The sequence below is a fragment of the Dromiciops gliroides genome, chromosome 3 (genome assembly GCF_019393635.1).
Source record: "Dromiciops gliroides isolate mDroGli1 chromosome 3, mDroGli1.pri, whole genome shotgun sequence".
NCBI classification, from domain to species: domain Eukaryota; kingdom Metazoa; phylum Chordata; class Mammalia; order Microbiotheria; family Microbiotheriidae; genus Dromiciops; species Dromiciops gliroides.
Window position 1 is genome coordinate 637,130,434 of NC_057863.1, and position 26,363 is coordinate 637,156,796.

The window sequence follows — 26,363 nt, forward strand, 5'->3', positions numbered from 1 at the left end:
CTCTTTCTTTTCTGGTGAAGAAGAGAAGGTAAGAAGGAGAAAAAAATGGGTTTTTGTAAATTGAAAAATATTTCCTTTAAAAAGACAAAACAGGGGCAGCTAGGTGGCGCAGTAGATAGAGCACCAGCCCTGGATTCAGGAGGACCTGAGTTCAAATTCGGCCTCAGACACTTAACACTTACTAGCTCTGTGACCCTGGGCAAGTCACTTAACCCCAATTGCCTCACACACACACACACACACACACACACACACACACACACACACACACACACACACAAAAAGACAAAACAGACAAAGATTCAGACTGCCACCAAAGCATATTGGAGAAGGACACCAGTAGGGAGGCCTTGGTTAACTTTTCCCAGCTCTGCCTAATTCCTGATTTGCCCCAAGCTGTCTGAGATCCATGAAGATAAGACAAGGGACCTGAAATCAGACTTCATTATCATGGAATCATAAATTTCCACTGGGAAGAAACCTCAAAGTTCATATAGTCAAACCCCCTCATTTTACAGATGAGGAAACTGAGGGCCAGAGAGGTCATGTAACCTCAGTATCACATGGACAGTAAGGGCAAAGCTGAGTTTTGAACCCAAGTCCTCTCACACCAGATCAAAGCATCTTCCCTCTATACCATTACTGCCTCCAAAGAGGCAGCCAGGGGGGCAGCTAGGTGGCACAGTGGATAAAGCGCCAGCCCTGGATTCAGGAGTACCTGAGTTCAAATCTGGCCTCAGATACTTTACACTTACTAGCTGTGTGACCCTGGGCAAGTCACTTAACCCCCATGGCCCCGAAACACCCCCCCCCAAAAAAAAAAAAACAACAACAACAAAACAAAACAAACAAAGAGGCAGCCAGAACTGAGGGAGGCCTGGGAATTTCTCAGGTTTCCAGTACAGCAGTCTGAAGCAACAATACTTCTGGGTCCCTGGGTGGGTGGTGAAGGAGCAGGCTCACCTCTAGACTTTATGTATTGACCAGGGCTGCAGACTCTGTGAGCCACACACATCTCACAGTGATCATTTTTCACATCAGCACAGAAATAGCCTGGAGAACAGCTACACACAGTGTTTGATGTAGATGAACATTCCCTTCTGGTCACCAAGCCAAATTCTGAAAGAAAGAACAAGAGGAAGGAAACATGAGGTTAGTCAGTCAATCGACATTTAATGAGGAGCTACTATGTTCCTGGCACACATTACAAAGAAAAGCAAAAGTCAGTCCAAGCTTTCAAGGAACTCATAGTCTAATGGGAATGAGTATGTACAAACGAGATACTTGCAAGATGAATTGGAGATGATCAATAGAGGAAAGGCAAAAGACTTAAGGGGGAATGGGATTGACTCCTTGTAGAAGGTGGGATTTTAGCTAGGATTTGAAGGAAATCAGGGAAGCACGAGTTGGAGGTGAGAACAGAGAGAATTCCAGGCAGGAGGAATGGCCCAGGAAAATGCCCAGCTGGGAAGAACAAGGAGACCAGTGTCACTGGGTCACAGAGTATGGGGGAATGAGGAGGGAAGAGAGAGTGTAGGGTGTAATAAGACTGGAAAGGTAGGAGGGGGCTAGGTTATGAAAGGCTTTGAAAATTTTAGTTTTGATCCTGGAGGTGATAGGGAGCCATTGAAGTTGATTGAGAGGGATGGTGATATTGTTGGATCCGTGCTTTAGGAAAATCTCTTTGGTGGCAGGCCTGTCTCTGAGTCGGACCAAGCTGAGTTCTGAACCCAGAAGTAGGAGTAGTAAATGATTCCCCAAGACTGTTCTCAAGATGTGGGGAAGCTGTTATTCCTGCTCTAACAAAGCCAACAGAAGAAGTGGACAGTGTGGTGAGAGGGAACAGAGGAAGTGTTCCTGGTGCATCCAAGGTCATTATAAGGGACATTAAGGCAAGCTTTGCCCCCTCCTATTCTCTAATGACTTGCCCTAGGCAAGAGGAGAACCACTGCAGAGATTGGAGGCTTCCTGGGAGATGCAGCTGAGCCTGAATATAGTCCTGGGTATCTCTACCCCCACACCCAATCTACCCCCGAACTACCTGCAGAACCTAGGGGGAGTTTCTGATTTCCTCTCCAAAATCTGAACCACTAAGAGCTTCCAGAGGCTCAAAGGCAACATAAGAGTTAGGAGGAGCAGTTCAGGAAGAATGGAGATTCAAATAAACTGCTATCATAGTTCAAGAAGGAAGGAACTACTATGGTTAGCTATGCAGGCTGAGAAAATTGGGGGCCAGTCATTTCCCCTTCTGTGAGCAGGAGGGGAACACATCGACAGACTCAAATTTCTGAGATGGATGCTCACAACTTATGTCAAACCAGGTTTTTTTCCCCTAGCCCTGGGTTCATCACAATCTGAGGCAATTCTAACAACCCCTCCAGGAGGGCAAGGGTTGTTATTATTTGTGCCTACTGTATTGATACAGCCACTGAGGACCAGGTTGGGGAAAGGACTTTCTCAAGGTCACACAGAGTCAGTAACAAGAAAGGGGAAGGGGGAAGGGAATAAGTATTCATTTGGTGCCTACCCACCATGGGCCAGATCCAGTGGTAAGTGCTTTACAAATATTATCTCATTTGATCTTTACAACAACCCAGGAAGGTAGAGATTATTATTGTCCCCATTTTACAGTTGAGGTAACTGAGGCAGACCAAGGGTAAGTGATGCCCAAGGTCACACAGCTAGAAGCATCTGAGGTCAGATTTGGACTCAGGTCTTCCTGACTGCAGACCCAGCACTCTATCCACTGTACCACTTATCTACCAGAGCCCAAATCTCCTAGCCAAGTGCATAGAGAATAGATTTGAAGCTGGAAGGGACCTGATTTGTTATTGCATCTAAGCCTCCCATTTTAATGATAAGCAGATGGAAACCCAGAAAAGTTAGTCACCTTCTCCTGATTTCCCTTAATGCTGGTGCCTCCCCCTGAGATCATCTCCAGTTTATCCTGTCTATATCACTTTTGTACAGAGTTGTTTCATGTTCTCTCCCCCATTAGATTGTGAGCTTCTCAAAGGCCTCTCTTGGTGTCCCCAGCACTTAGCACAGTGTCTGACACATAGTAGGTGCTTTACGAATATCAATTGACTGGCTTGCCCAACATCATACAGATAGTAAATGACAGAGCTAGGATTTGTACCCAGGTTCTCTGACTTCTCATCTATCACTCTAACCACTGCATCACCTGGTGTCACTACTTGGGGTGAAAACCTTTTCAGACCCTAAAAAGGTTTGTGTCTGAGACTAGAGGAGGGGAAGATGAAAAGCTGTAAGCAAGTGCTTAACTTGCAGTCATGGGACCCAAGTTCAAATTCTAGCACCACTATTGACTGCCTGTGTGACCTTGGACAGGTCAGAACTTCTCTGGGGTCAGTTTCATCAGTAAAATGAAGGTCCGGGATGAGATGGCCTCCAACTCTGGATCTGTTGTCTTGTGATCCCTTCCATAGGGTATAGGGAGGGGAGAGACCCTGAGGAAAATAGGTGGACTGTCCCTGGGGAGAAGAAAAGGGGAAATGTGGGAGCAAGAAAAACAAGGACAGTCCCCAGTACTTTATGCTGTCAAGAGATCAGACTTGGGGGCGGCTAGGTGGCGCAGTGGATAAAGCACGGGCCCTGAAGTCAGGAGTACCTGAGTTCAAATCCGGCCTCAGACACTTAACACTTGCTAGCTGTGTGACCTTGGGCAAGTCACTTAACCCCAATTGCCTCACTAAAAAAAAAAAAAAAAAAAAGAGAGAGATCAGACTTAAGAAGATTTCCCAGTTATGCAAAACAGCCCATTCCAATAGAGAAGCCCAAGTTCCAGAATACTAAGAGCCAAAGTGGATGAGGTGGGCAGCAGGACCAGTTCCATCATCCAGCACTCACCTGCCTTCCCTATGCCCCATCCTAACACCAACAGGGAGACATACCTCCTTCCCCAGCTTGATGTAGCCCTGAGCCACCTGTGCTTCAGGGGAAAAGAGGGGTAGGGTCATGGGCAGGGGATGTCATTTGTTTTTGAAAAGCATTCTCCTATCATTATGGGTGAAAATTCATCTTTAGAAATTAATTGCAAAAAAAGAAAAAGAAATTAATTGCAAATTGGAACACTAATGTGTTGTTGGTGGAATTGTGAACTGATCCAACCATTCTGGAGAGCAATTTGGAACTATGTCCAAAGGGCTATGGGACTGTTCATACCCTTTGACCCAGTAATACCACTACTAGGCTTGTATCCCAAAGAGATCATCAAAAAGGGAAAAGGGCCCATATGTACAAAAATATTTATAGCAGTTCTCTTTGTTGTGGCAAAGAACTGGAAATTAAGGGAATGCTCATCAATTGGGGAAAGGCTGAACAAGTTGTGGTATATGATACTACTGTGCTGTAAGAAATGATGAGCAGAAAAACCTGGAAAGACTTAGGTGGATTGATGCTGAATGAAGTGAGCATAACCAGGAGAACACTGTACACAGTAACAGCAACATTATTGAATGATCAACTGTGATAGACTTGACTCTTCTCAGCAATGCAATGATCCAAGACAATTCCAAAGAACTCATGATGGCAAATGTTCTCTACATCCAGAAAAAAGAACTGTGGATTCTGAATGCAAATTGAACCATACAGTTTCTACTTTTGTTTTTATTTTTGTTTTTTGAGATTTTTCCCTTGTTTTCTGATTCCTCTTTCACAACATGACTAATGCAGAAATATGTTTGATGTGCTTGTACACATATAACCTATATCGGATTGCTTTCTGTCTTGGGGAGGGAGAAAACTTTGGAACTGATAATCTTATGAAAACAAATGTTGAAAATGATCTTTACATGTAACTGGAAAATAATAAAGTACTTTTATAATTAAAAAAAGACAAAAGAAAGATCCAGAAAGCCAAAAGGCTACATTAAAAATGAATATTCTTTTTTTTTTTTTTTAGTGAGGCAATTGGGGTTAAGTGACTTGCCCAGGGTCACACAGCTAGTTAAGTGTTAAGTGTCTGAGGCCGGATTTGAACTCAGGTACTCCTGACTCCAGGGCCGGTGCTCTATCCACTGCGCCACCTAGCTGCCCCAAAAAATGAACATTCTTGGGGCAGCTAGGTGGTGCTGTGGATGGTGCAGTGGATAGAGCACCGGCCCTGGAGTCAGGAGTACCTGAGTTCAAATCCGGCCTCAGACACTTAACACTTAACTAGCTGTGTGACCCTGGGCAAGTCACTTAACCCCAATTGCCTCACTAAAAAAAAAAAAAGCGTTTAAAAATGAACATTCTTAATTAATTTTAAATTTTATTTTTAAAAAAATATAAGAATAGCAAATTAACTACAAAGGACATATGAAAGAAGACACCATCTGCATCCAGAGAAAGAACTGATAAATAGATGTATATATAGAATGATTTTATATCTACATATATATATGTATGTGACACACATATATTTGTGTTTAATGGTAGTCATGTCTAGGGCAGGGTAAGAGAAGACATTTACATAATAACTTTATTATATATTTAAAAGGAGTAGCAAGATTTACAAAATAGATTTGCTGTTTCACATACAATCATCTTTTTTTAATTATACTGTTATGGAAATGCTCGTTTTGTTTCATAAATTAAAAGTAAAATTAATAAAACTTTTTTTAAAGGAACAAAAATGTTCTCCACATCCAGAAAAAAAGAACTGTGGATTCTGAATGCAGATTAAACCATACTGTTTCTACTTTTGGTTTAGCTTTTTTGTTTTTTGAGGTTATTCCCTTTTGTTCTGATTCTTCTTTTACAACATGACTAATGCAGAAATATGTTTGATGTGATTATACATGTATGACCTATATCAGATTGCTTTCTGTCCTGGAGAGGGGGGAGAGAAGAGAGAGAGGGAGGAAAATTTGGAACTGAACATCTTATGAAAACACATGTTGAAAATGATCTTTAGGGGCAGCTAGGTGGCGCAGTGGATAGAGCACCAGCCCTGGAGTCAGGAGGACCCGAGTTCAAATTCAGCCTCAGACACTTGACACTTACTAGCTGTGTGACCCTGGGCAAGTCACTTAACCCTCATTGCCCTGCAAAAAAACCAAAACAAAACAACCAAAAAACCACAACTGATTCTGAAGGTAGTTATTAGCAGAGCTGGTCCTCAGGAACTTGTGAAAGAGATTGACTTAGTTCCTAACAGCTCTTTTTTTTTTTCTTCTTTTTTTTTTTTTGTAGGGCAATGAGGGTTAAGTGACTTGCCCAGGGTCACACAGTTAGTATGTGTTAAGTGTCTGAGGTCGGATTTGAACTCAGGTCCTCCTGAATCCAGGGCTGGTGCTTTATCCACTGTGCCACCTAGCTACCCCCCAGAATCAGACATTTTAAATACTGTGCTCTAAGATCCCTTCCAGCTTGAATAGTCTATGTTCTAGCATTGAGTAAAAGTGTGAATAAACTATCCTGAGTTCTCTAAGTAAAATGGAAAATACCATGCCCCAGAACCTTAGGAACTAGCCTAAGCCCCTCGTGTTTATAGATAGACAAACTGAGGTCCAAAAAATGAACATGACTTGTCCAAGGTCATACAAGGAAAAGCCTGGAATGGAACCCAGGTCTCCCGACTCCCAGTACAGCACTCTCACTGCCTCTCTTCCTAACCTAGTCCAGCTCCTGCTCTCTGGGTTGTTGGCTTCCCCCTACCCCATCTTATCTGGGTAGGTCCAACACTGCTGACTTTCTCTGAACCAACTCCCTCTCTCCCAGGGAAACTAGAAGACTCAGGTTAGAGCCCAGTGGAGTGTGGGCTTTGGATTAGATCCAGGATCCTGGCTGACCCCAAAGACTCTGAAGAGCTTCTTACCAAGGTCACAGACTTTACATGGGAGACACTTCTTCAGGACACTGGGGTGTGCTGTGTAGGTCCTGGGATCACAAGGAACGCACATGGTGCCTCTCATTGTATGGCATATCTCATCCACCCTGTAACCTAATGATATCAAAGACTCAGTATCAAATACAAGGCACTGGACACCTCCCCTAAAGAAGCCCCTCCATTCCAGCTCCCCTCTCCCCGAGTACCACCCTGAAACCACCATATACATCCCTTATGCCAGGCCCAGGAATCCCCCAAAGTCACCTAATAAACAGAATGTTTCCCTGTGAGAATTAGGATGGTACACATCCATACCCCAACCCACAGAGCTACAGAACCCAGATTGTCAAAAAACTGAAAGGGACCTCAGAACAAGAACTTAGAATACCAGAATTAAAAAGAACCCTAGACTAGCTGTGTGACCCCGGGCAAGTCACTTAACCCCAATTGCCTCACTAAAATAAAAAAGAAGAACCCTAGAACATGGAATGTCAAAGGGATCTCAGAAAATAGGATTCAAAGGGCAATCTTAGAACCCAGAATGTTAGTGGTGGGAGGGCTCTTAGAACAGAGGATGTCAGATTTGGGAAGAAACTCAGAACCTAGAATGTCAGAGGTAGGAGGAATCTCAGAGCTAGGAGGGACCTCAGAATATAGGATTCAGAGCTAGGAAGACAACTTCAGAACACAGAACATTAGAGGTCACCTAGTCCTTCCTTATGTCTTTTAATTAGATCTATTTTTGCTTTTGCTTTGTCTGAGATCATGCTTGCTACCCCTGCTTTTACTTCAGCTGAAACATAATATATTCTGCTCCAAATATTTACCTTTACTCTGTGTGTATCTCTCTGCTTCAAATATGTTTCTTGTAAATATATTGTAGCATTCTAGTTTTTAATCCACTCTGCTATTCACTTCCATTTTATTGGAGAGGTCATCCCATTCACATTCACAATTATGATTACTAACTGTGTATTTCCTTCCATACTATTTTCCCCCTTGTTTATACTTTTCTCTCTCCTGTTTCCCTGTTCCTCTTCACCAGAATTTTGCTTCTGACCACTGCCTCCCTCAATTTGCCCTCCCTTTTATCAGCCTCCTCCCTCTTCTTTCCCCTTTCCTCTCCTACTTCCGCCTTCCCTTCTATCAGCACTCCCCGACTTTTTCCCTTTACCCTGTTACTTCCCTATAGGGTAAGATAAATTTCTTTATCCAAATGAGTGTGTATGTTATTCCTTCTCTGAGCCAGTTCTGATGAGATTAAGATTGAAACAATGCTCACCCCTTCCTTTTTTCCTTCTATTTTTTTTAGGTGAGGCAATTGGGATTAAGTGACTTGCCCAGGGTCACACAGCTAGTAAGTGTCAAGTGTCTAAGGCTGGATTTGAACTCAGGTCCTCCTGACTCCAGGGCCAGTACTCTATCCACTGTGCCACCTAGCTGCCCCTTTCCTTCTATTTTAATAGGTCTTTTGTGCCTCTTCATGTGATGTAGTTTGACCCATTCCACCTCCCCTTTCCTTTTCTCTACATATAATCCTTTTTTCCTACCCTTTAATTTTTTTACATATAATCACATCAAAGTCAATTTATACCTATACCCTCTATGTATACTCCTTCTATCTGCCCAAATAAAGATACAGTTCTCACGAGTTACAAGTATTATCTTCCAATGTAGGGATATTAACAGTTTAACCTTATTTTTTCCTGTTTACCTTTTTATACTTCTCTTGAGTCTTGTATTTGAAGATTGAATTTTCTGTTCAGTTCTTGTCTTTTCATCAGGAAAACCTTAAAGACCCCATTTCATTGAATGTCCATCCACTAATGCTCAGTTTTGCTGGGTAGTTGATTATTGGTTGCAATCCAAGTTCCTTTGCCTTCTGGAATATTATATTCCAAGCCCTCTGATCCTTTAATGTTGAAGCTGCTAGGTCCTGTGTCATTCTGACTGTAGCTCCATGACATTTAAATTGTTTCTTTCTTGTTGCTTGCAATATTTTCTCCTTCACCTGATCATTCTGAAATTTGGCTACAATATTCCTTTGAGTTTTCACTTTGGGAACTTTCAGGATGTGATTGGCGGATTCTTTCAATGGCTTTTTATCCTAGGATATTCTAGGTTCTAGGATATCAGGGCAGTTCTCCTTGATAATGTGGGTTTTTTAAAAAATTATTGCTATTACTGTACTTTGTAAATTAATTGATTGCTATTTATATGTTAATGGATATTGCACCAATTTTGGCAGTAAGCATTTATTATTAATTAATATTGGATATCAGTAAAGTATTGACTGCATGTCTCCCTACCTTCTTATAGTCTCGGGCCTTCATACCTACATAGTCCTAAGAGGAAGAGCATGCACCAAGAGTAAGCATTCTGAGCCAAGGGAGTAGGTCAAGAGAGGGCAACTCTGGCATGGCCAAGGGTTTTATCCTCTTTAGAAAGAGGCAGGACATTATACATTGATCTAAGTTAATTGGATATAACATCACTCAGTTCCATTGATTGACATGACTTGAGGGTAGTCTAAATTAAAAATGAACTCAAGAAATAGTACGAAAAAGAAGGGCAAATTCCAGTATCTTGGTGTGGTTCTTCACTTAGCTAAACAGAAGAATCAATCTCCATTTCTTTTGTTTCCTTTGGTTTGTCCCAGACAAGATTGACTGAAATTCCTCAAGAACTGGACTTTTTGGAGTGAGGGGGAGAAAAAAGGACTGAAACTGATGTTTAGGTCCCCCCAAGAAATCCATTATTATTTTCTCACAATAATTTCCTGGAATTTGGTGTCTAGATTCTTTTTTGGATCATGGCTGTCAGTCCAATAATTCTTATATTATCTCTCCTGGATCTATTTTTCAGGTCAGTTGTCTTTCCGATGAGGTATTTCACATTTTCTTCTATTTTTTTCATTCTTCTGATTCTGTTTGACTGATTCCTAGTGTTGCAAAGAATCATTAGCTTCTCCTACCTACCTACCTAATTCTAATTTTTAAGACATTATTTTCTCCAGTAAGTTTTTGCACCTCCTTTCCCATTTGACCAATTATATTTTTTAAAGAATTGTTTTCTTCAGTCATTTTTTGTGTTTCCTTTTCTAAGCTGTTGACTCTTTTTTTCATAATTTTCTTGCATAACACTCATTTCTTTCATTTCTTTTCTGAAGATAACCCAGGAAAGCTCAGGCAACTTCCTGGCTTCTCTCTACTATCTTTGAGGTCACCTAATCTTATCTCCTTATTTTACACGTGAAGAAACTAAATGACTGGGCCAAGGTCACACAGGTTGGTAGGGGAAGAAAGTGGAGGTACATGAGGTAGAATCAAAGTTTGTGTGCCTGAGAGTTTATCTAGAATGGCATTCCTAAGGACACAGCAGGCAATAAAATAAAATAGAAACTTAGTAAGCACTTAGTAAGCACTCTGTCTGCAAGGCTTAATCTGAGCAGGCAGGTAACACAGGGAATAAAGCATTGGACCTGGAGTCAGGAGGACCTGAGTTCAAATGCAGCCTCAGGACACTTACTAGCTGAGTAACCCTGGGAAAGTCACTTCACTCTACTTGTCTCAGTTTCTTCATCTGCAAAATGAGCTGGAAAAGGGAAAGGCAAACTGCTACAGTATCTTTGCCAAGAAAACACCAAAAGGGGTCACAGAGAGTCAGACATGACTGAATAACAAATCTTCAAGGCACCAGATTGACCTTGGAAATAATAAGACAAAAAAACCAACAAGAAATAGTCCCTGCCTCAAGGAGATTACATTTCAGCAGGGGAATATAATATGCACAGAGATAAATAAAGAGAGATATATTACTAAATATATAGAGAGTGATTTGGGGTGGAGGGAAGAGACAAGTGGAGAGAGACAGAGAGAAGAGGGAGGAGAGACACAGAAAGAAACAGAAAGAGAAAATCAGATCAATTTTGGGTGCAAAATGAAGTATATATTTTTTTTTGCTTTCTTTTTCTTGCTTTTTTTTTTTACAACATGACAAATATGGAAATAAGTTTTCTGTGAATTAATATGTATAAAAGATATCATATCATTTCTCTCCTCTTTTTTTTTCTTTCTTTCTTTTTTTTTTGGCAGGGCAATTGGGGTTAAGTGACTTGCCCAAGGTCACACAGCTAGTAAGTGTTAAGTGTCTGAGGCCGGATTTGAACTCAGGTCCTCCTGACTCCAGGGCCGGTGCTTTATCCACTGCGCCACCTAGCTGCCCCTCGTGTCTCTTCTCAATGGGTGGAAAAGAATTTGGAACTCAAAAAAAAAAATTTAATGAATGTTAAAAATAAATAAAGAGGGGCAGCTAGATGGCACAGTGGATAAAGCACTGGCCCTGGATTCAGGAGTACCTGAGTACTTACCACTTACTAGCTGTATGACCCTGGGCAAGTCACTTAACCCCAATTGCCTCACTAAAAAAAAAATTAATAAATAAATAAATGAATGAATGAATGAATAAATAAATAAATGGATGAATGAATGAATAAATGGATAAATAAATAAATAAATGGATGAATGACTAAATAAATAAATAGATAAATGAATGAATGAATAAATAAATAAACAAATAAATGATGATTAAAGAGAAACAAAAAAGAAAGAAGGAAAAAGAGAGAGATGGAGTGAGAATCAGACAAGATCTTAAGGAGAAGTGGTATCTGAGTTGTACAAAGAATGAAGTGAGGAATTCCATAAGGCAGAGGTCAGAAGGGTATCCCGAACGTAAGGGGGCCCTCGTAATGCAGATAAGCACCAGGCAAGAGAATGGCATGCAGGGGACAGGGGACAGGAATGGGGGACTATGATGAGTTGAATGGAATCAGTGCTCTGGACAAAGCTGACAAGTCTCTCCAGCGATCAGCACTTGCTGAATAAGTGTTCTGTGTTGCAGCTGGCTCTGAAGCCCATGGGGAAAGCAGAGGATATCAGAGATGTGCCCTGGGGCATTTCTCCCCTTCCCTCTCTTACCTCAGTACCCACCCAGTTGTCCTCCTTCCAACCCAGGCAGTCCAGCATTAAACCCCTATAGCCTTAGTAGCCTGTTTGCAAGAGACATTCCATAAAAGTCTGCTGCCTGAGTAAATTTATCCTGTCCAACAAGAATAACTGTCCTATTAGGTAGTGAGCATTCCGTTCCCTAAAGTATTCAAGAAGAGATTCCTATATTGGAAAAGAGGTTGGGCCAGATGCCCTCTATTGAGCCTGGCCCTCAGGGGGTATGTTCTCTGAACTCTAACCTCAGCACATTGTGCTCATGAACCATCCTCCAGTCTAGTAAACCAATAGACTTGAAGGATGCCAGCCAATTAGCTCTGAGCAGTGTGGAAGGGCCACCTCTCCTCCAGACCCAGAGGAAGCTTCCGCTCTCAGGCTCTTGGAAGCACTTGTGGAGAACTTGGAGGAAGAAGCAGGCCAGGCTGAGCTCTAGGCCTTTTCTTAACTTTCTGACCCAGGGATTCTCTCTTTACTAATACTTGGTGTGCTTTAATAAATGCTTAATGCGGGGCAGCTAGGTGGCGCAGTAGATAGAGCACCGGCCCTGGAATCAGGAGTACCTGAGTTCAAATCCAAACTCAGACACTTAACACTTACTAGCTGTGTGACCTTGGGCAAGTCACTTAACCCCAATTGCCTCACCAAAAAAAAAGAAAAGAAAACAAATAAATAAATAAATGCTTAATGCCCAAAACAGGTGCTAAAGCTTCTAATTTATAAGTAACAAATATATTAGAAATCCCAGCTAATTTCCCCTCTACTTGGGATGGAAATAAGGTGACCACATATAATTTTACTCACCACACCTCTAAGCTCTGAGATTCGAGGGTTCTGGAATTCAAATGATAAATGAAGAAAGAAAGAGAGCCTGGGATAGCAAGCATTTACCAGAGTAAGACAGTGATTTGTCCCAGAGAAAGAAACTCTCTGACATACCTGGTGGGCAGGTGGGGCAGCACTGCCCATCCAACTCATACTCCCCAGTCCTACACTCCAGCGCCTCTGTGCAGGGGATGAGCTGAGTAATCATGATCATGCTGAACATCTTGGGCAAAGAAAGAAGGAGGTAATGAGGGCAAGGGAGACAGTATGTTCCAGGGTATCAGGAAGACTGGGCTTTCATCTTGACCCTGTCACTCACTGGCTGGATGACCTTGGGCTGGCCACTTACCCTCCTGGGGCCTCAGTTTCCCCATCTGTAAAATGAGGGGGTTGAGAGATAGCACAAAGTAATGGAGAAAGCACAGGAGTAGGAGCCAGAAGGGTTGAGTTAGAATCCTGCCTCAGGCACTGACTAACTGTGCCGCCTTGGACAAGTCATTTAACCTTTCTTTCTCTCAGTTTCCTCATCTGTCAAATGAGCAGATTGGACTTGAAGGCCTCCAAGAGCCCTTCCAGCTCAAAACCCGGGATCCTGTGGTTTAATATCTAAGAGAGAGAGCTAGTTGGCGCAGTGGATAAAGCATCGGCCCTGGATTCAGGAGGACCTGAGTTCAAATCTGGCCTCAGACACTTGACACTTACTAACTGTGTGACCCTGAGCAAGTCACTTAACCCTCATTGCCCTGCAAAAACAAAACAAAACAAAACAAAATTAAAAAAAATATTTGAGAGAGAGAATCTAACCAGTCTGTGACTTTAAGAAGCACAAACCTGGGAAGGCTGGGGGGAGGGAAAGAAGGAGGCAGTGTAGGAGAGAGGGGCATGGATATAAATAGCAGATATGATAGAATTTTAACCAAGCTTAATTCACACCTAATGAAACACTTTAAAGGTTTCCAGAGAGCTCTGCACACTTTCCATTTGAGTCTTACCCCAACTCTGTGAAGGAGGTGCTATCATTATACCCATTCGACAGATAGGGAAAACAAGGCTGGAAAGTTCACTTAGTAAATGTGTGATTCAAATTCAGGTCTTCCTGACTCCATCCTCTCTTCCCCTCTCCAAGTGATATTGCAGGATTGTCTCCCAGGAGCTTGATCAGAACCCTAGGCCATGGAGAGACATGTGAAAACCCTGCCAGATGGGAAAATGATTGTCTCCTCTGGCCAAGCTGCTTTTCAAATGTGCTCCACCTAAAAGGGCAACACGTGTTTATCTCCAAAGAGGGAGAAAAAGGAGGGGCCGAATGGCAGCAAATATAACATGAGATAAACTGCACAGCACAGGCCCTACAAAATAAGCATTGAATAAACACTTGTTTCCTTCTTATTTTTATTTTATACATTTCAAAACATGATTCTCCAAGGAGTCACAGACCCAAGTGAATTGCTAAAAGCATATCCGTGCCCACCCCCAAAAACAATAATTAAGAACTTTTAATTTATCATCTGCCCCTTTTACTTTCAGGATAAGGAAGCTTGTCCTCAGAGTTAAGGAAAAGTCAAATCAACATTTATTAAGCACCTACTGTGTGTCAAGCAAGCAGCTAGGTGGTGCAGAGAATAGAGCACCAGGCTCGGACCTGACTTCAAATACAGCCTCTGACACTTGCTAGCTCTATGACCCTGGGCAAGTCACTTAACCACATCTGTGTGGGCAACAGCAAAAGTGGAAACAGTAGAAGCAGAACAGCAACAAAATGAAGCGATTGGATCCCTTCCTCCTCTCATCAGGGATTTCTAACTGCCATAGTCTCCCCCTGCCACCCAATATCTAACTCTCCTTGGAAGTCTTTCTAATTTCCTGCATCCCCTCTGGTCTTGACTCCTCCACCCAGCCCTAAATTCCAGAAGAAGGAATCTGGACTTTGGATTCCTTTTGTGTCCAGTCTAGGGGCATGGAGAGTGTGGGAAGGAACTGGGGAGGGAGGAATGAGGGAACGGGGTGGCAGGAGTCAGGGAATTAGGAAGAAGGGAATGGAGGGGAAAGGCTGGGGAAGGGGAAGAGGAGGAGGGAAAGGGAAGATAGTCCAAATAGGAATTAGGGAGGCTCCACAGCTGGCTCGGTATATGCCTCTGAATCCTCCTCCCTGACAGGGGCAGGACTGAATCAGTCCCTTCTCCCTCTCCTAGAATATGAGCCTCTTTTTTTGGCAGGTGGGGGAGTTGGAGGGGACTGGGCGGAGGACAGGCGGTCCCTGTCCAGCTGCCCTCGGACCCAGATTCATACCATCACACAGCCTCGTTTTACCATCTCTGTGGGACTCAGTCTTGTCAAGTTCCCAGCTCCAGAGTACACATCCTATCTTTTTTTGTTCTTTGACAAAGATCTTCCAGGAAACTGCAAGGGAAATTTTAAAAATGTTCATTAACAATGTAAATATGCAGGCAGGCAAAAAGAAGTCTTCTTGAAAATGAACAATCTTCTCAGCCCAGGACATGGTCACGAGGGATAAGTATGCAAATGATAAGAATGAATGTGCAAATAAGGAAGGAAGCTGTTGATCTTTGGAAACTTGAAACTAAAGAGCTTCTTTAGCCCAGGGAAAGGAGGGGCATAAGGGTAGCTGGGTAGTACAGTGAATGGAGCACTAGCCCTAGAGTCAGGAGGACCTGAGTTCAAATTTGACCTCAAACACAAGCTGTGTGACCCTGGACAAGTCACTTCACCCTGTTTGCCTCAGTTCCTCATCTGTAACATAAGCTGGAGAAGGAAATGGCAAACTGTTCCAGTATCTCTGCCAAGAGAACCCCAAATGGGCTCAAGGATGGTCAGACAGCACTGAAAATGACCGAACAACAAAAACAAAATTGTGCATTGGGAGAAGGGCTGGAGACAGAAAGAAAAGCAAAAGAGGCCCCTGCTCTCAAAGGACTCACACTCTAAGGGAGTCTAGGGGGAGGCAGCTAAGGTGACTTGCCCAAGCACCTACAGAGAAAAAGACACAGACAGACTTTTCATCTGGGCCCTCTGCCAGCCAAACTACTCCTCTTCCTGCTGCCCTGGTTCCATTTCTGAGAACCTTAGTGCTGTCAGACAAGGCCCAGGAAGCATCACTGGCTGCCTCTTGGTTCCATCTCACTGACATGCAAAGGACAGTATGGAGGGGAAGCCCACCCAGACCAAGCCCAGCAGAGGCAGGTCCAACAAGCTGGGGCCTGAATCAGAGTCATCCCCTCTTCAGAAGATAATACATGGGGCAGCTAGGTGGCACAGTGGATAGAGCACCAGCCCTGGAGTCAGGAATACCTGTGTTCAACTCTGGCCTCAGACACTTAACCCCAATTTCCTCAACAAAAAAGAACAAGAACAAGAACAAGAACAAGAAGATAATACACATATTCTATATTTGAAAATATGAAAATGAGATGTTGGATGAAACAACCCACAACCCTCCACAACCCACTACTATCCAAAGGGAGCAGCCACCAAAGGAGGCTTTCCCTAGCGGATGGTAGTCTACAGGGGTGGTAGCCTCGCAGCCCTAGAATTATCAGGACCCTCTGAGATCACCTAGTCCAACTCTCCTATTTCACAGATGAGGACATTGAGGCCCAGACAGTTAAATGACTGGTCCACTGTCACACAGACGGTAAGGGCTAGAAGGGGAATCTGAACCCAGGGATTTCTTCCTTTCAAAGCCAGGGCTCTGACTACTGTGTCTCCTTCATCAGACCAGAGCTCAGCAGAGCCTGGGGTCTGCTCCTTGATACCACTATGAGAAGGAACAGGAGACCACTTCCAAATTAGCCTCTAAATACACATTACAAAAACAAAGCAAAAAACCACATTTCTCAGTTTGCATATTTTAAAAAACTAAACAGTTGCCTGCAGCACACATGCACATATCTGGCTTTATTATATAATTTTTAATTGATCTTTCTCATAGAAAAATACTCGTTTTTCTTTTTGTTTGTTGTTTGTTTTGGGGTTTTTTTGTGAGACAATTGGGGTTAAGTGACTTGCCCAGGGTCACACAGCTAGTAAGTGTTAAGTGTCTGAGGCCGGATTTGAACTCAGGTCCTCCTGACTCCAGGGCCAGTACTCTATCCACTGCGCCACCTAGCTGCCCCCTCATTTTTCTGATATGACTCAGGGGCCTCCCAAACTGGACAGGGCTCAGGGCCACAAAATGAGGGAGACAAAGAGTAGAGCTGACCAGGGGGCCAGAATCTAGCTTGTAAAGCAGAAAACACAGACAAGGGGTGATCTCCTGGTGGCCCAAGAATCTGTTTAATCCAACATCTAATTTTCATATTTTCAAATATAGAATATATATATTATTTTTGAAAGTCACTTATTTATGATGTACTTTTTAAAAATAAACATATTTATTTTAAGTTTTGAGTTCCAAATTCTATCCCTCCCTCCTTCCCTCCCTCTCTCCCCTCCCCACTTCCTGAGGCAGTAAGCAGATATAGGTTATACATGTGCAATTATGTAAAATATTTCCACATTAGTCATTTTGTATAAGAAAGACGCAAAAAAAAAAAAGAAAAAATTAAAGAAAGAAAATGAAAACTAGCATGATTAGTCTGTGTTCAATTAATATCAGTTCTTTGGAAGTGGATAGTATGCATCATCATTAGTCCTTTGGGATTGTCTTAGATCATTGTATTTTTGAAAATAGCTAAGTCATTCACAGTTCTTCATAGAAAAATATTACTACTACTATGTACAACATTCTCCTGGTCCTGTTTTACTCTACATAAGTTCATGTCTTTCCAGGTTTTTCTGAAATCATCCTATTTGTCATTTCTTATAGCACAATAATATTTCATTACAATTATATACCACAGCTGTGTGAACCTGGAGAAGTCACTTAACCCTCATTGCCATGCAAAAAAAAAAAAAAAAATTTAAGTCAATTATATACCACAGCTTGATTAGCCATTCTGCAATTGATGGGCATTCCTTTGATTTCTTAGCCACCACAAAAAGAACCACTATAAATATTTTTGTATAAATAGGTCTTTTTCTCTTTTGGGGGACATAAGCCTAATAATGGTATTGCTGGTTCAAAGGTTATGCACAGTTTTAAAACCCTTTGGGGCATAGTTCCAAATTGCTCTCCAGAATGGTTGGATCAGTTCACAACTCCACCAACAGTGGATTAGCATCCCAGTTTTTCCATAACCCTTCCAACATCCAACATTTTCCTTTTTTGTCATATTAGTCACTCTGATAGGTGTGACATGGTACCTCATAACTGTTTTAATTTGCATTTCTCTGAACAATACTGATTTCAAGCATTTTTTCATATGATTATAGACAGCTTTGATTTCTTTGTCTGAAAACTGCCTGTTCATATCCTTTGACCATTTATCAATTAGGGAATGATTTGTATTTTTATAAATTTGACTCAGTTCTCTATATATTTGAAAAATGAGGCCTTTATCAAAGATACTTTTTTCAAAAATTCTTTCCCAGTTTTCTGCTTTCCTTATAATTTTAGTTGCATTGGTTTTGCTTGTGCAAAAGTTTAATTTTACGTAATTGACATTCTCTATTTTACATTTTATAATGCTCTATCTTCTTTGGTCCTAAATTCTTCCTCTACCCATAAATCTGACAGGTAAACTTTTCCATGCTCTTCTACTTTGCTTATCGTATCACTCTTTATATGTAAATCATGTACCCATTTTGACCTAATTTTAGTATATGGCATAAGATATTGGTCTCTACCTAGTTTCTGCAATACTGTTTTCCAGTTTTCTCAGGATTTTTTGTCAAAAAATGAGTTTTTGTCCCAAAAGCTTGGATCTTTGCATTTATCATATACTAGATTGCTATAGTCATTTACTATAGTGTAATTTATACCTATTCTATTCCACTGATCCACCTCTCCATTTCTTAGCCAGTACCAGATTGTTTTGATAATTACTGCTTTTTGTAATACAGTCTGAGATCTGGTGTGGCTAGACCACTTCTTTTGCATTTTTTTCATTGATTCCCATTGATATCCTTGAACTTTTCTTCTTCCAAATAAATGTTGTTATTATTTCTAGATCTATAAAATGATTTTTTGATCATCTGATTGGTATGGCACTAAATAAATAGATTTAGGTAGGATAGTCATTTTTATTATATTGGCCTAGCCTAGCCATGAGCATGTTTAGATCTGACTTTATTTGTGTGAGAAGTATTTTATAGTTGTGTTCCTATAGTTCCTGGGTTTGTCTTGGCAGGTAGGCTCCCAAGTATTGTCTATTGTCTATTGTCTATAGTTATTTTAAATGCTTGAATTCTAGTGGGTAGGGAGTGGAAATGGAGGAGGAAGAGAAGTTGGAACACAAAGTTTTTTAAAAATTGATGTTGGGGCAGCTAGGTGGTGCAGTGAATAGAGCACCAGCCCTGGAGTCAGGAGGACCTGAGTTCAAATCCGACCTCAGACACTTAACACTTACTAGCCGTGTGGCCCTGGACAAGTCACTTAACCCCAATTGCCTCACTAAAAAAAATTTTTTTTGATGTTAAAATCTGTTTTTACATATATTTTGAAAAATAAAATTCTATCCAATTTTTAAAAATGGAATTTCTCTTTCTATCTCTTGCTGCTAGACTTTGTTGGTAAAATATAGAAATGCTGATGATTTATATGGGTTTATTTTGCATCCTGCCAACTTTGATAAAGCTGTTAATTTCAAGTAATTTTATAGTTGATTCCCTAGGATTGTCTAAATATAACACCATATCATCTGCATAGAGTGATAGTTTTGTTTCTTCATTGCCTATTCTAATTCCTTTCATTTATTTTCTTCTTTTATTGCTATAGCTAACATTCCTAATACAATATTACATAATAGAAATGATGATGTACATACTTGCTTTACCCATTACAAATAATGCTTGCTGATGGCTTTAGATAAATATTACTTATCATGAGGGGTAGCTAGGTGGCACAGTGGATAAAGCACTGGCCCTGGATTCAGGGGGACTTGAGTTCAAATCCAGCCTCAGACACTTGTCACTTCCTAGTTGTGTGGCCTTGGGCAAGTCACTTAACCCTTATTGCCCTGCGGGAAAAAAAAGTCTGATTCTGAAGGTAGTTATTAGCAGAGCTGGTCCTCAGGAACTTGTGGGGGAAAAAAAAATATATATATATATGTAATATATATGTAATATATATATATAATCTTAAGGTAAGCTCCATTTATTCCCATGCTCTCTAGTGTTTTTAATACAAATGGGTTACAATATATATTACTGACCTCATTTATTTTTACATCACCTTTATTTCCCATAATATTTCTCTTTTTTATTTCTTTCTTTCTTTCTTTTTTTTTGCAGGGCAAGGAGAATTAAGTAACTTGCCCAGGGTCACACAGCTAGTAAATGTCAAGTGTCTGAGGCCGGATTTGAACTCAGGTCGTCCTGAATCCAGGGCCAGTGCTTTATCCACTACGCCACCTAGCTGCCCCCTCACATTATATTTCTCTCTCCCTCTCTGTCTCTCTCACTTTCTGTGTATACACACACATACGTACATACATACATACACACACATGGTTGTGTTCTATCAGTCAAGTCCCCATATTTGAACTGGAAATCTTCCTGATTTTGAGACTGGTTCTCTACTTCGCCCTCGCTTCTTTGGGGGACATTGAATGCCAAATAAAAAAGGCCTCCTCACAGTGTGACCCTGGACAAGTCTCCCAACCTCTAAATTCTTCTGATAGCTCTCTGAGATTATAGATTGAAGAGAAGTTGCTGACCTACATCAGCAGAGGGATTTCCCTTCTCTGGGAGAGTGCCTGCATCTGTGAAATCTCAAGGGTAGGCCCGTATCCAGGTCCAGTTTTTCATTGATCTTCACTTAAATATTAACCCCTCTCCATTTCTGTCCCTAATGACCCAGACCTTAGAACAGACTGTAAAAAGGAAAGGGGCGGGGGCAGCTAGGTGGCGCTGTGGATAAAGCACCGGCCCTGGATTCAGGAGGACCTGAGTTCAAATCTGGCCATAGACACTTGACAGTTACTAGCTGTGTGACCCTGGGCAAGTCACTTAACCCCCATTGCCCTGCCCCCTCTCCAAAAAAAAAGGAAAGGGCCAGGAGGAAGAGAGAGCAATACTGCAGAAGGGTGAAGAAGATGGCTGTGGGGTTGTAAGAGAGAACCACGGCTTGGGTCCATATTCTACCTCTTCTGCTTTTTCTTTCTGAGTGACCTCAATTTACTTAACCTTTCTGGGCCTCAGTTTCCTCATCTGTAAAATGCTAAGTGGGTCAGTGGATGGAGTCAGGAAAACCTGAGTTCAAATTCAGCCTCAAATACTAGCTGTTTGACCCTGGGCAAGTCATCTAACCCCGTTTGTCTCATTTTCCTCATCTGTCAAATGAATTGAAGAAGGAAATGGCAAACCACTCTGGTATCTCTGACAAGAAAACCTCCTAATGAGGTCCTGGAGAGCTGGACAGGACTTAAAAATGACTCAACAACAACTGAAGGGAGTGGTCAGCCTCGTTAGCCTCCTCTTCCTGGGAGATTTCTAAGGGCCGTAGTCTCTCACAGACACACAGCATCTGACTCCTCTAGCATACATTGCTAATTTCCTCCACTCCCCTCTAGTCTTGGCCCCTCCACCCACCGCTAAATTCGAGAGGAGGGAATCTGGACTTTGGATTCCTCTTGGGTTCCGTCTAGGGGCCTGGAGAGGGTGAGAGAAGCAACTGGGGAGGGAGGAGTGAGGGAAGGGGGTACTGGGTGTCAGGGAACTGGGAAGGGGGGAATGGAAAGGCTGGGTAAGGAGAAGAGGAGGAGGGAACTGGGAAGATTATAGAAATGGGAATTAGGGAAGAAAACAGAGCGAGGTTCCCCAGCTGGTTCGGTATGTTCCTTCCTCTGAGTTCTGGAGTCGAGGCTACAACCGTCCCTCCTCCCTCTCCTAGAACTGTGACCCTTTGGAGTGGGGGTGGGGAGTAAGGGGAAGGCGGAGGGGAAGGGAGCAGAACCGAAGGCAGGCGGACCCTGTTCAGCTGCCCACAGATCCAGATTCATACCTTCAAGCAGCCTCGTTTTCCCATCTCTCTGGCTCTCAGCCTAGCCACGTCCCTCTCAGCGGAGAAGACTGCCCGCGGGCCAGGCGTACCCTGTTTGTTCTCTATGGCGTAGATTACAGAAAGTGAAAGTAAAAACTTAGACGTTTAGTTAAAGGCAATTGCGTGGGCCTGGCAAGTGAACAACCCAGGGGGCCCCGCTAGGTCGTGCAGAGGATAGAGCACCAGCCCTGGAGTCAGAAGGACCTGATCTGTGTGACCTGGGGCAAGTCACTCTACCCTGTTTGTAAAATGAGCTTGAGAAGAAAATGACAAATCAGCCCAGTATCTGTCAAGAAAACCCCATATGGAGTAATGAACCAGACCTGACTGAACAACAACTAGAAGGTATACAGACAAGAAGAGATCTTGCCCAAACATCGGAAATTGAGAGGATGCCCATCATTTGAGGAAATGCTGAAGCTTGGTATATGAATATGATGGAATACTATTGTGCGATAAAAAATGATGAACAAATTTCAGAAAAACCTGGAAAGACTTGTACATATTGCTATCCACGTCCAGATAAAGAACTGAGGGACTCTGAATGCCCACCAAAACATACTTTTTTTTTCACTTTACTTTATTCTTTTTCCTGTTTTTTTTTTCTTTTTATCTGTTTCTTCTTTCACAGCTGTGACTAATTTGGAAATATGTTTTATACGATAACACACGTATAACCTTTATCAAATGGCCTAACATTTTAGGAAGGGGGAGGTGAGGGAAGAAGAAAAATTCAGAACTCAAAATCTTGTAAAAATGAATGCTAGGGGCAGCTATATGGCACAGTGGATAGAGCACTGGCCCTGGAGTCAGGAGTACCTGAGTTCAAATCCGACCTCAGACACTTAATACTTACTAGCTGTGTGACCCTGGGCAAGTCACTTAACCCCAATTGCCTCACTAAAAAAAAAAAAAAAAAAAAAAAAGTTATTGGGGCAGCTAGGTAGCGTAGTGGATAGAGCACCGGCCTTGGAGTCAGGAATACCTGAGTTCGATTCCGGCCTGAGACACTTAACACTTACTGGCTGTGTGACCCTAGGCAAGTCACTTAACCCCAATTGCCTCACCAAAAAAAACAAACAAACAAACAAAAAAATGAATGCTAAAAATTGTCTTGATATATAATGGGGGGAGGGGGGGATAAAATACTATTTAAAAAATCCTCACCAAAAAAAAAAGGTCCTGTCAGTTCCAGTATGGGGGGGGGATGCTGTGGTGTAGAGGAGTTGGAGAAGGGGAATGGGGAAAGAGCCTAACCAGATAGAAACTCTGAAGATGGGAACTCTTCATTTTTTATCAGTGGCTTTGCTGGGCTTCCACTCCAAAAAACACATTGCTCCTTGAAGGCAGGGACTTTCATATATGCATACATATGAATATATATACATATATAAAATGTATGTGTGTATATATATGTATTTATGTATGTGTGTATGTATATTTGTATAGAAAGATTATATCATAGATGCATTCATATCTATATATAAATATATATACTTACATATATACATCCATATATACATACACACATATGTGTATACCTCAAGGAATCATTAAAAAACTATGGCTAATTAACAAAGCAGAGCTAGCCAGCTGCAATAATATCAATAGGCCCATATCTAAAACACAACTTAACTATAAGCACTAGCATATACAACAATTAACAAACATTGCTATAGTATGAATGTAAGAGAAAACAGTTAAACGAACATAACAGCAAATAAAAAACATTCTCGACATGTAGTAATTCACATGAAACATATGTAATTACTTGCAAGGCACTGTTCACATGAGAATACCTCCCATTATCACCTAGAGACATATGTAAGTACATCTTAATCTAGTGATTGGTCTAATTGATCCCTCTGTTCCTACACCAGTGGTAGTAGCTGGTTGGGCTGACCATTAGAATCATTATAGACTTGTGTCTACACCTGGACTGGCAACCACCCTAGATTGGCTATCAGTATATTCAAGCTCTGTGAATTGAATCTATACCCAATGAGTTTCTGTGGAAGTTTGGGGCACAAAGAGAGTTGACTCCAAGTTTAATTCTCCTGTTCTGTAATAATGCATATTGTTTCTTTCACCGGATTCATCACTTTCAGTGCCCAAAGCTGGGTCAGAAAGTTTTTGTACAGTTTGTGGTCTCTTGTTTCTCAGCCTTTTCTCAGGTGAGTGTCTGCCAGCTCTCTCCACCTGCTCAGTGGAAAGTCCAACTAACTCTCCTATGAGCAATATATGATTGTGATAAATAATCCTGGTAGGGCCCCCTTCATTCTCTGGGGCTATTTTGTAAACTAGCAATTCACCCAGTCTCTTAATAACCTGATATGGGTTGGCTTTTCCAACATGTAAATCCCTGAGCTATGAAAGAGTATTTTCCTTGTCTCCTTCAGACATAGGAATCTGATAGTGCCTGGGACATAGTAGGTGTTTAATAAATATTGATTGATTGATTGATTGATTGATTGATTCCCAGTATCTACTGGGCAAGTCCTATACTGAAAATCACTTGTTTCCTAGAAACAAAGAAGGGTGTATTGTACTTGTGCTTTGATGTCCTGGGGCACATGAATCTTTTGTTCAAAGTTCAGTAACCAACACACATCAATATCTTTCCATTTTTCTTAGTCACTGCCACTATGAGTGATGCATAAGGGTTGCTGGCTTCTGCCATGACACCAGTGACCAGCATTTCTTTAAGATGGTCCCTGAGATCTTCCTTTGTCATACTTGGGGCTCTGTATAAGTTGGGGCTCTGTCCTTAAGAATGTAATTTCTTGAGAGCAGCTAGGTGGTGCAGTAGATAAAGCACCAGCCCTGAATTCAGGAGGACCTGAGTTCAAATCCAGCTTCAGACACTTGACACTTACTAGCTGTGTGACCCTGGGCAAGTCACTTAACCCTCACTGCCCCACAAAAAAAAAAATAATTTAATCTCTCATCCTTTATTTTGCTAGGAATTGTGGAGTACTGGGGGCCAGTTCTCTTTAGAGATGGATTTTTTTTTTATCTACTCTGCCACCTGGCTGCCCTGGTGGGCAGCCCCTAGTCTTCTGAGATAAATGTCTTTTCCCTCAGGTAAAACTGACAATAGATACTAGAAACCTTATCACCTTTCATTGGAAAATGGCCCAACCCTCATCTCAATATCATTACATTTCTTTTATGTACTTGGCACATCCCGTGTTTTCTCTGTCTATCTTATCACTCCTGGATTATAAACTCCAAGAAGGCAGGAATCCCATCTTAATTACTAGTGGTTAGCTAGCCCTTGTGTCAGAGGGTTGTACTACAAAGAGTACTCAGTTTCCCTTTGGGATACTTCTCACTTCTCTGGCTCAAAGCTACCACCCAAAAACTCTGAGAAAATCTACCCAACAAAAAAAAAAAAAAAAAAGAAAAGAAAAGAGTCAAGCCAAGAAGCAAACTGATCTGAAAGGGCATAACAGGAACTTCAATGGGGGGAAAAAAGTAAAGTTGTGTATTGGAGGGTGCAAAATAAACTATAAAAATTCAAAAAACAAACAAAAACAAAAAAAAGAAAATCTCCTCAACGCCACCCACAACACTAATTTCCCACAGTTCACAAAATGGAAGAAAGAAAGACTTAATGAAAGATTTATTTTAATAAGCATTCAAGTGTCCACTACATGTGAGAAAAACTAAACAGGTCCTGCTTTCAAAGAGCTTACACTTTTGCTAATAATACACAAAACCTACACTCCAGAAATGCAAAACCTTGGGAAGCAGCTGGGTTTACTGTCTCAATGTCCAGTGAATTAAATTAAAATTCTCTTCCAGAAAAAAAAATCACCCTTACCTCCAAATAAGCTTCTTTGCAGCATTTCAGACCCACAGAATTGAGGTGTTTCAGAACTTGGAAGGAAGCTCAGTGGCCATCCCATAATGGAAAAGAATAAATCTCCTATATGCCATACTCCATAAATAGCCCTGGTTTACAGTCTTTGCTCGAAGACCTCCAAAGAGGGGGAGCCTGCCTCTTCCCTAGGCAGTCCATTCTGTTTGGGGACAGCTCCCATTGTTAGCAAGTTTTCCTTGAAGACGTGTCTGTATCTGCCCCTTTGCAATGTCCACCCCTTATTCCTGGTCCTGCCCTTTTGGGGTCAAAAAATTCTAACTCCCCTTCACCTGAATGTACTTTTCACATCTCTATTGAGAATTCTCTTCTCCAGCTTAAACATCTACAGTTCCTTCCACTCTTTCTTTTTGTTTGTTTTTGTTTTTGTTTTTTGTAGGGCAATGAGGGTTAAGCGACTTGCCCAGGATCACACAGCTAGTGTCAAGTGTCTGAGGCTGGATTTGAACTCAGATCAGGGTCAGTGCTTTATCCACTGCGCTACCTAACTGCCCCCACCTTCCACTCATTCTTACAGGGCATGGGCTCAGTGGACTTCACCTCTCTGGTTTTCCTGGATATTCTCCAGTTTTCCTCCACCTAAACTGTGAAGCCTAGAACTGAACCTAATAATGCAGATATGCCCTGGCCAGAGCAGAGGAGTATCAGACCTGTGGCTCTAGGAATAGAGCCCATGATCTTTCAAAGCAAACGCCCATACCTTTGGGATTTAAAATCCAA

At 41.8% G+C, this 26,363-nt stretch overlaps 1 protein-coding gene across 4 annotated transcripts in view; it reads right to left on the reverse strand.

The window, feature by feature from the left end:
- Nucleotides 1-21,922, reverse strand: part of LOC122751909 (tumor necrosis factor receptor superfamily member 14-like) — a 35,411-nt gene extending 13,489 nt beyond the window's left edge. Inside the window, exons 1-5 of one of the 4 annotated variants that reach the window (XM_043999145.1) lie at nucleotides 21,722-21,921; nucleotides 14,971-15,060; nucleotides 12,775-12,883; nucleotides 6,824-6,949; nucleotides 964-1,119 (exon numbers count right to left, since the gene is read on the reverse strand). In XM_043999145.1, coding sequence (XP_043855080.1) covers nucleotides 964-1,119; nucleotides 6,824-6,949; nucleotides 12,775-12,883; nucleotides 14,971-14,973 — 394 coding nt within the window. In that variant the 5' untranslated portion in view covers nucleotides 14,974-15,060; nucleotides 21,722-21,921. Of the gene's footprint in view, nucleotides 1-963; nucleotides 1,120-6,823; nucleotides 6,950-8,549; nucleotides 8,605-12,774; nucleotides 12,884-14,949; nucleotides 15,061-21,721 lie in introns of those variants that run through there. The other 3 variants (XM_043999144.1, XM_043999147.1, XM_043999146.1) reach the window with 3 other exon arrangements.
- Between the last annotated feature and the right edge of the window lie 4,441 nt (nucleotides 21,923-26,363).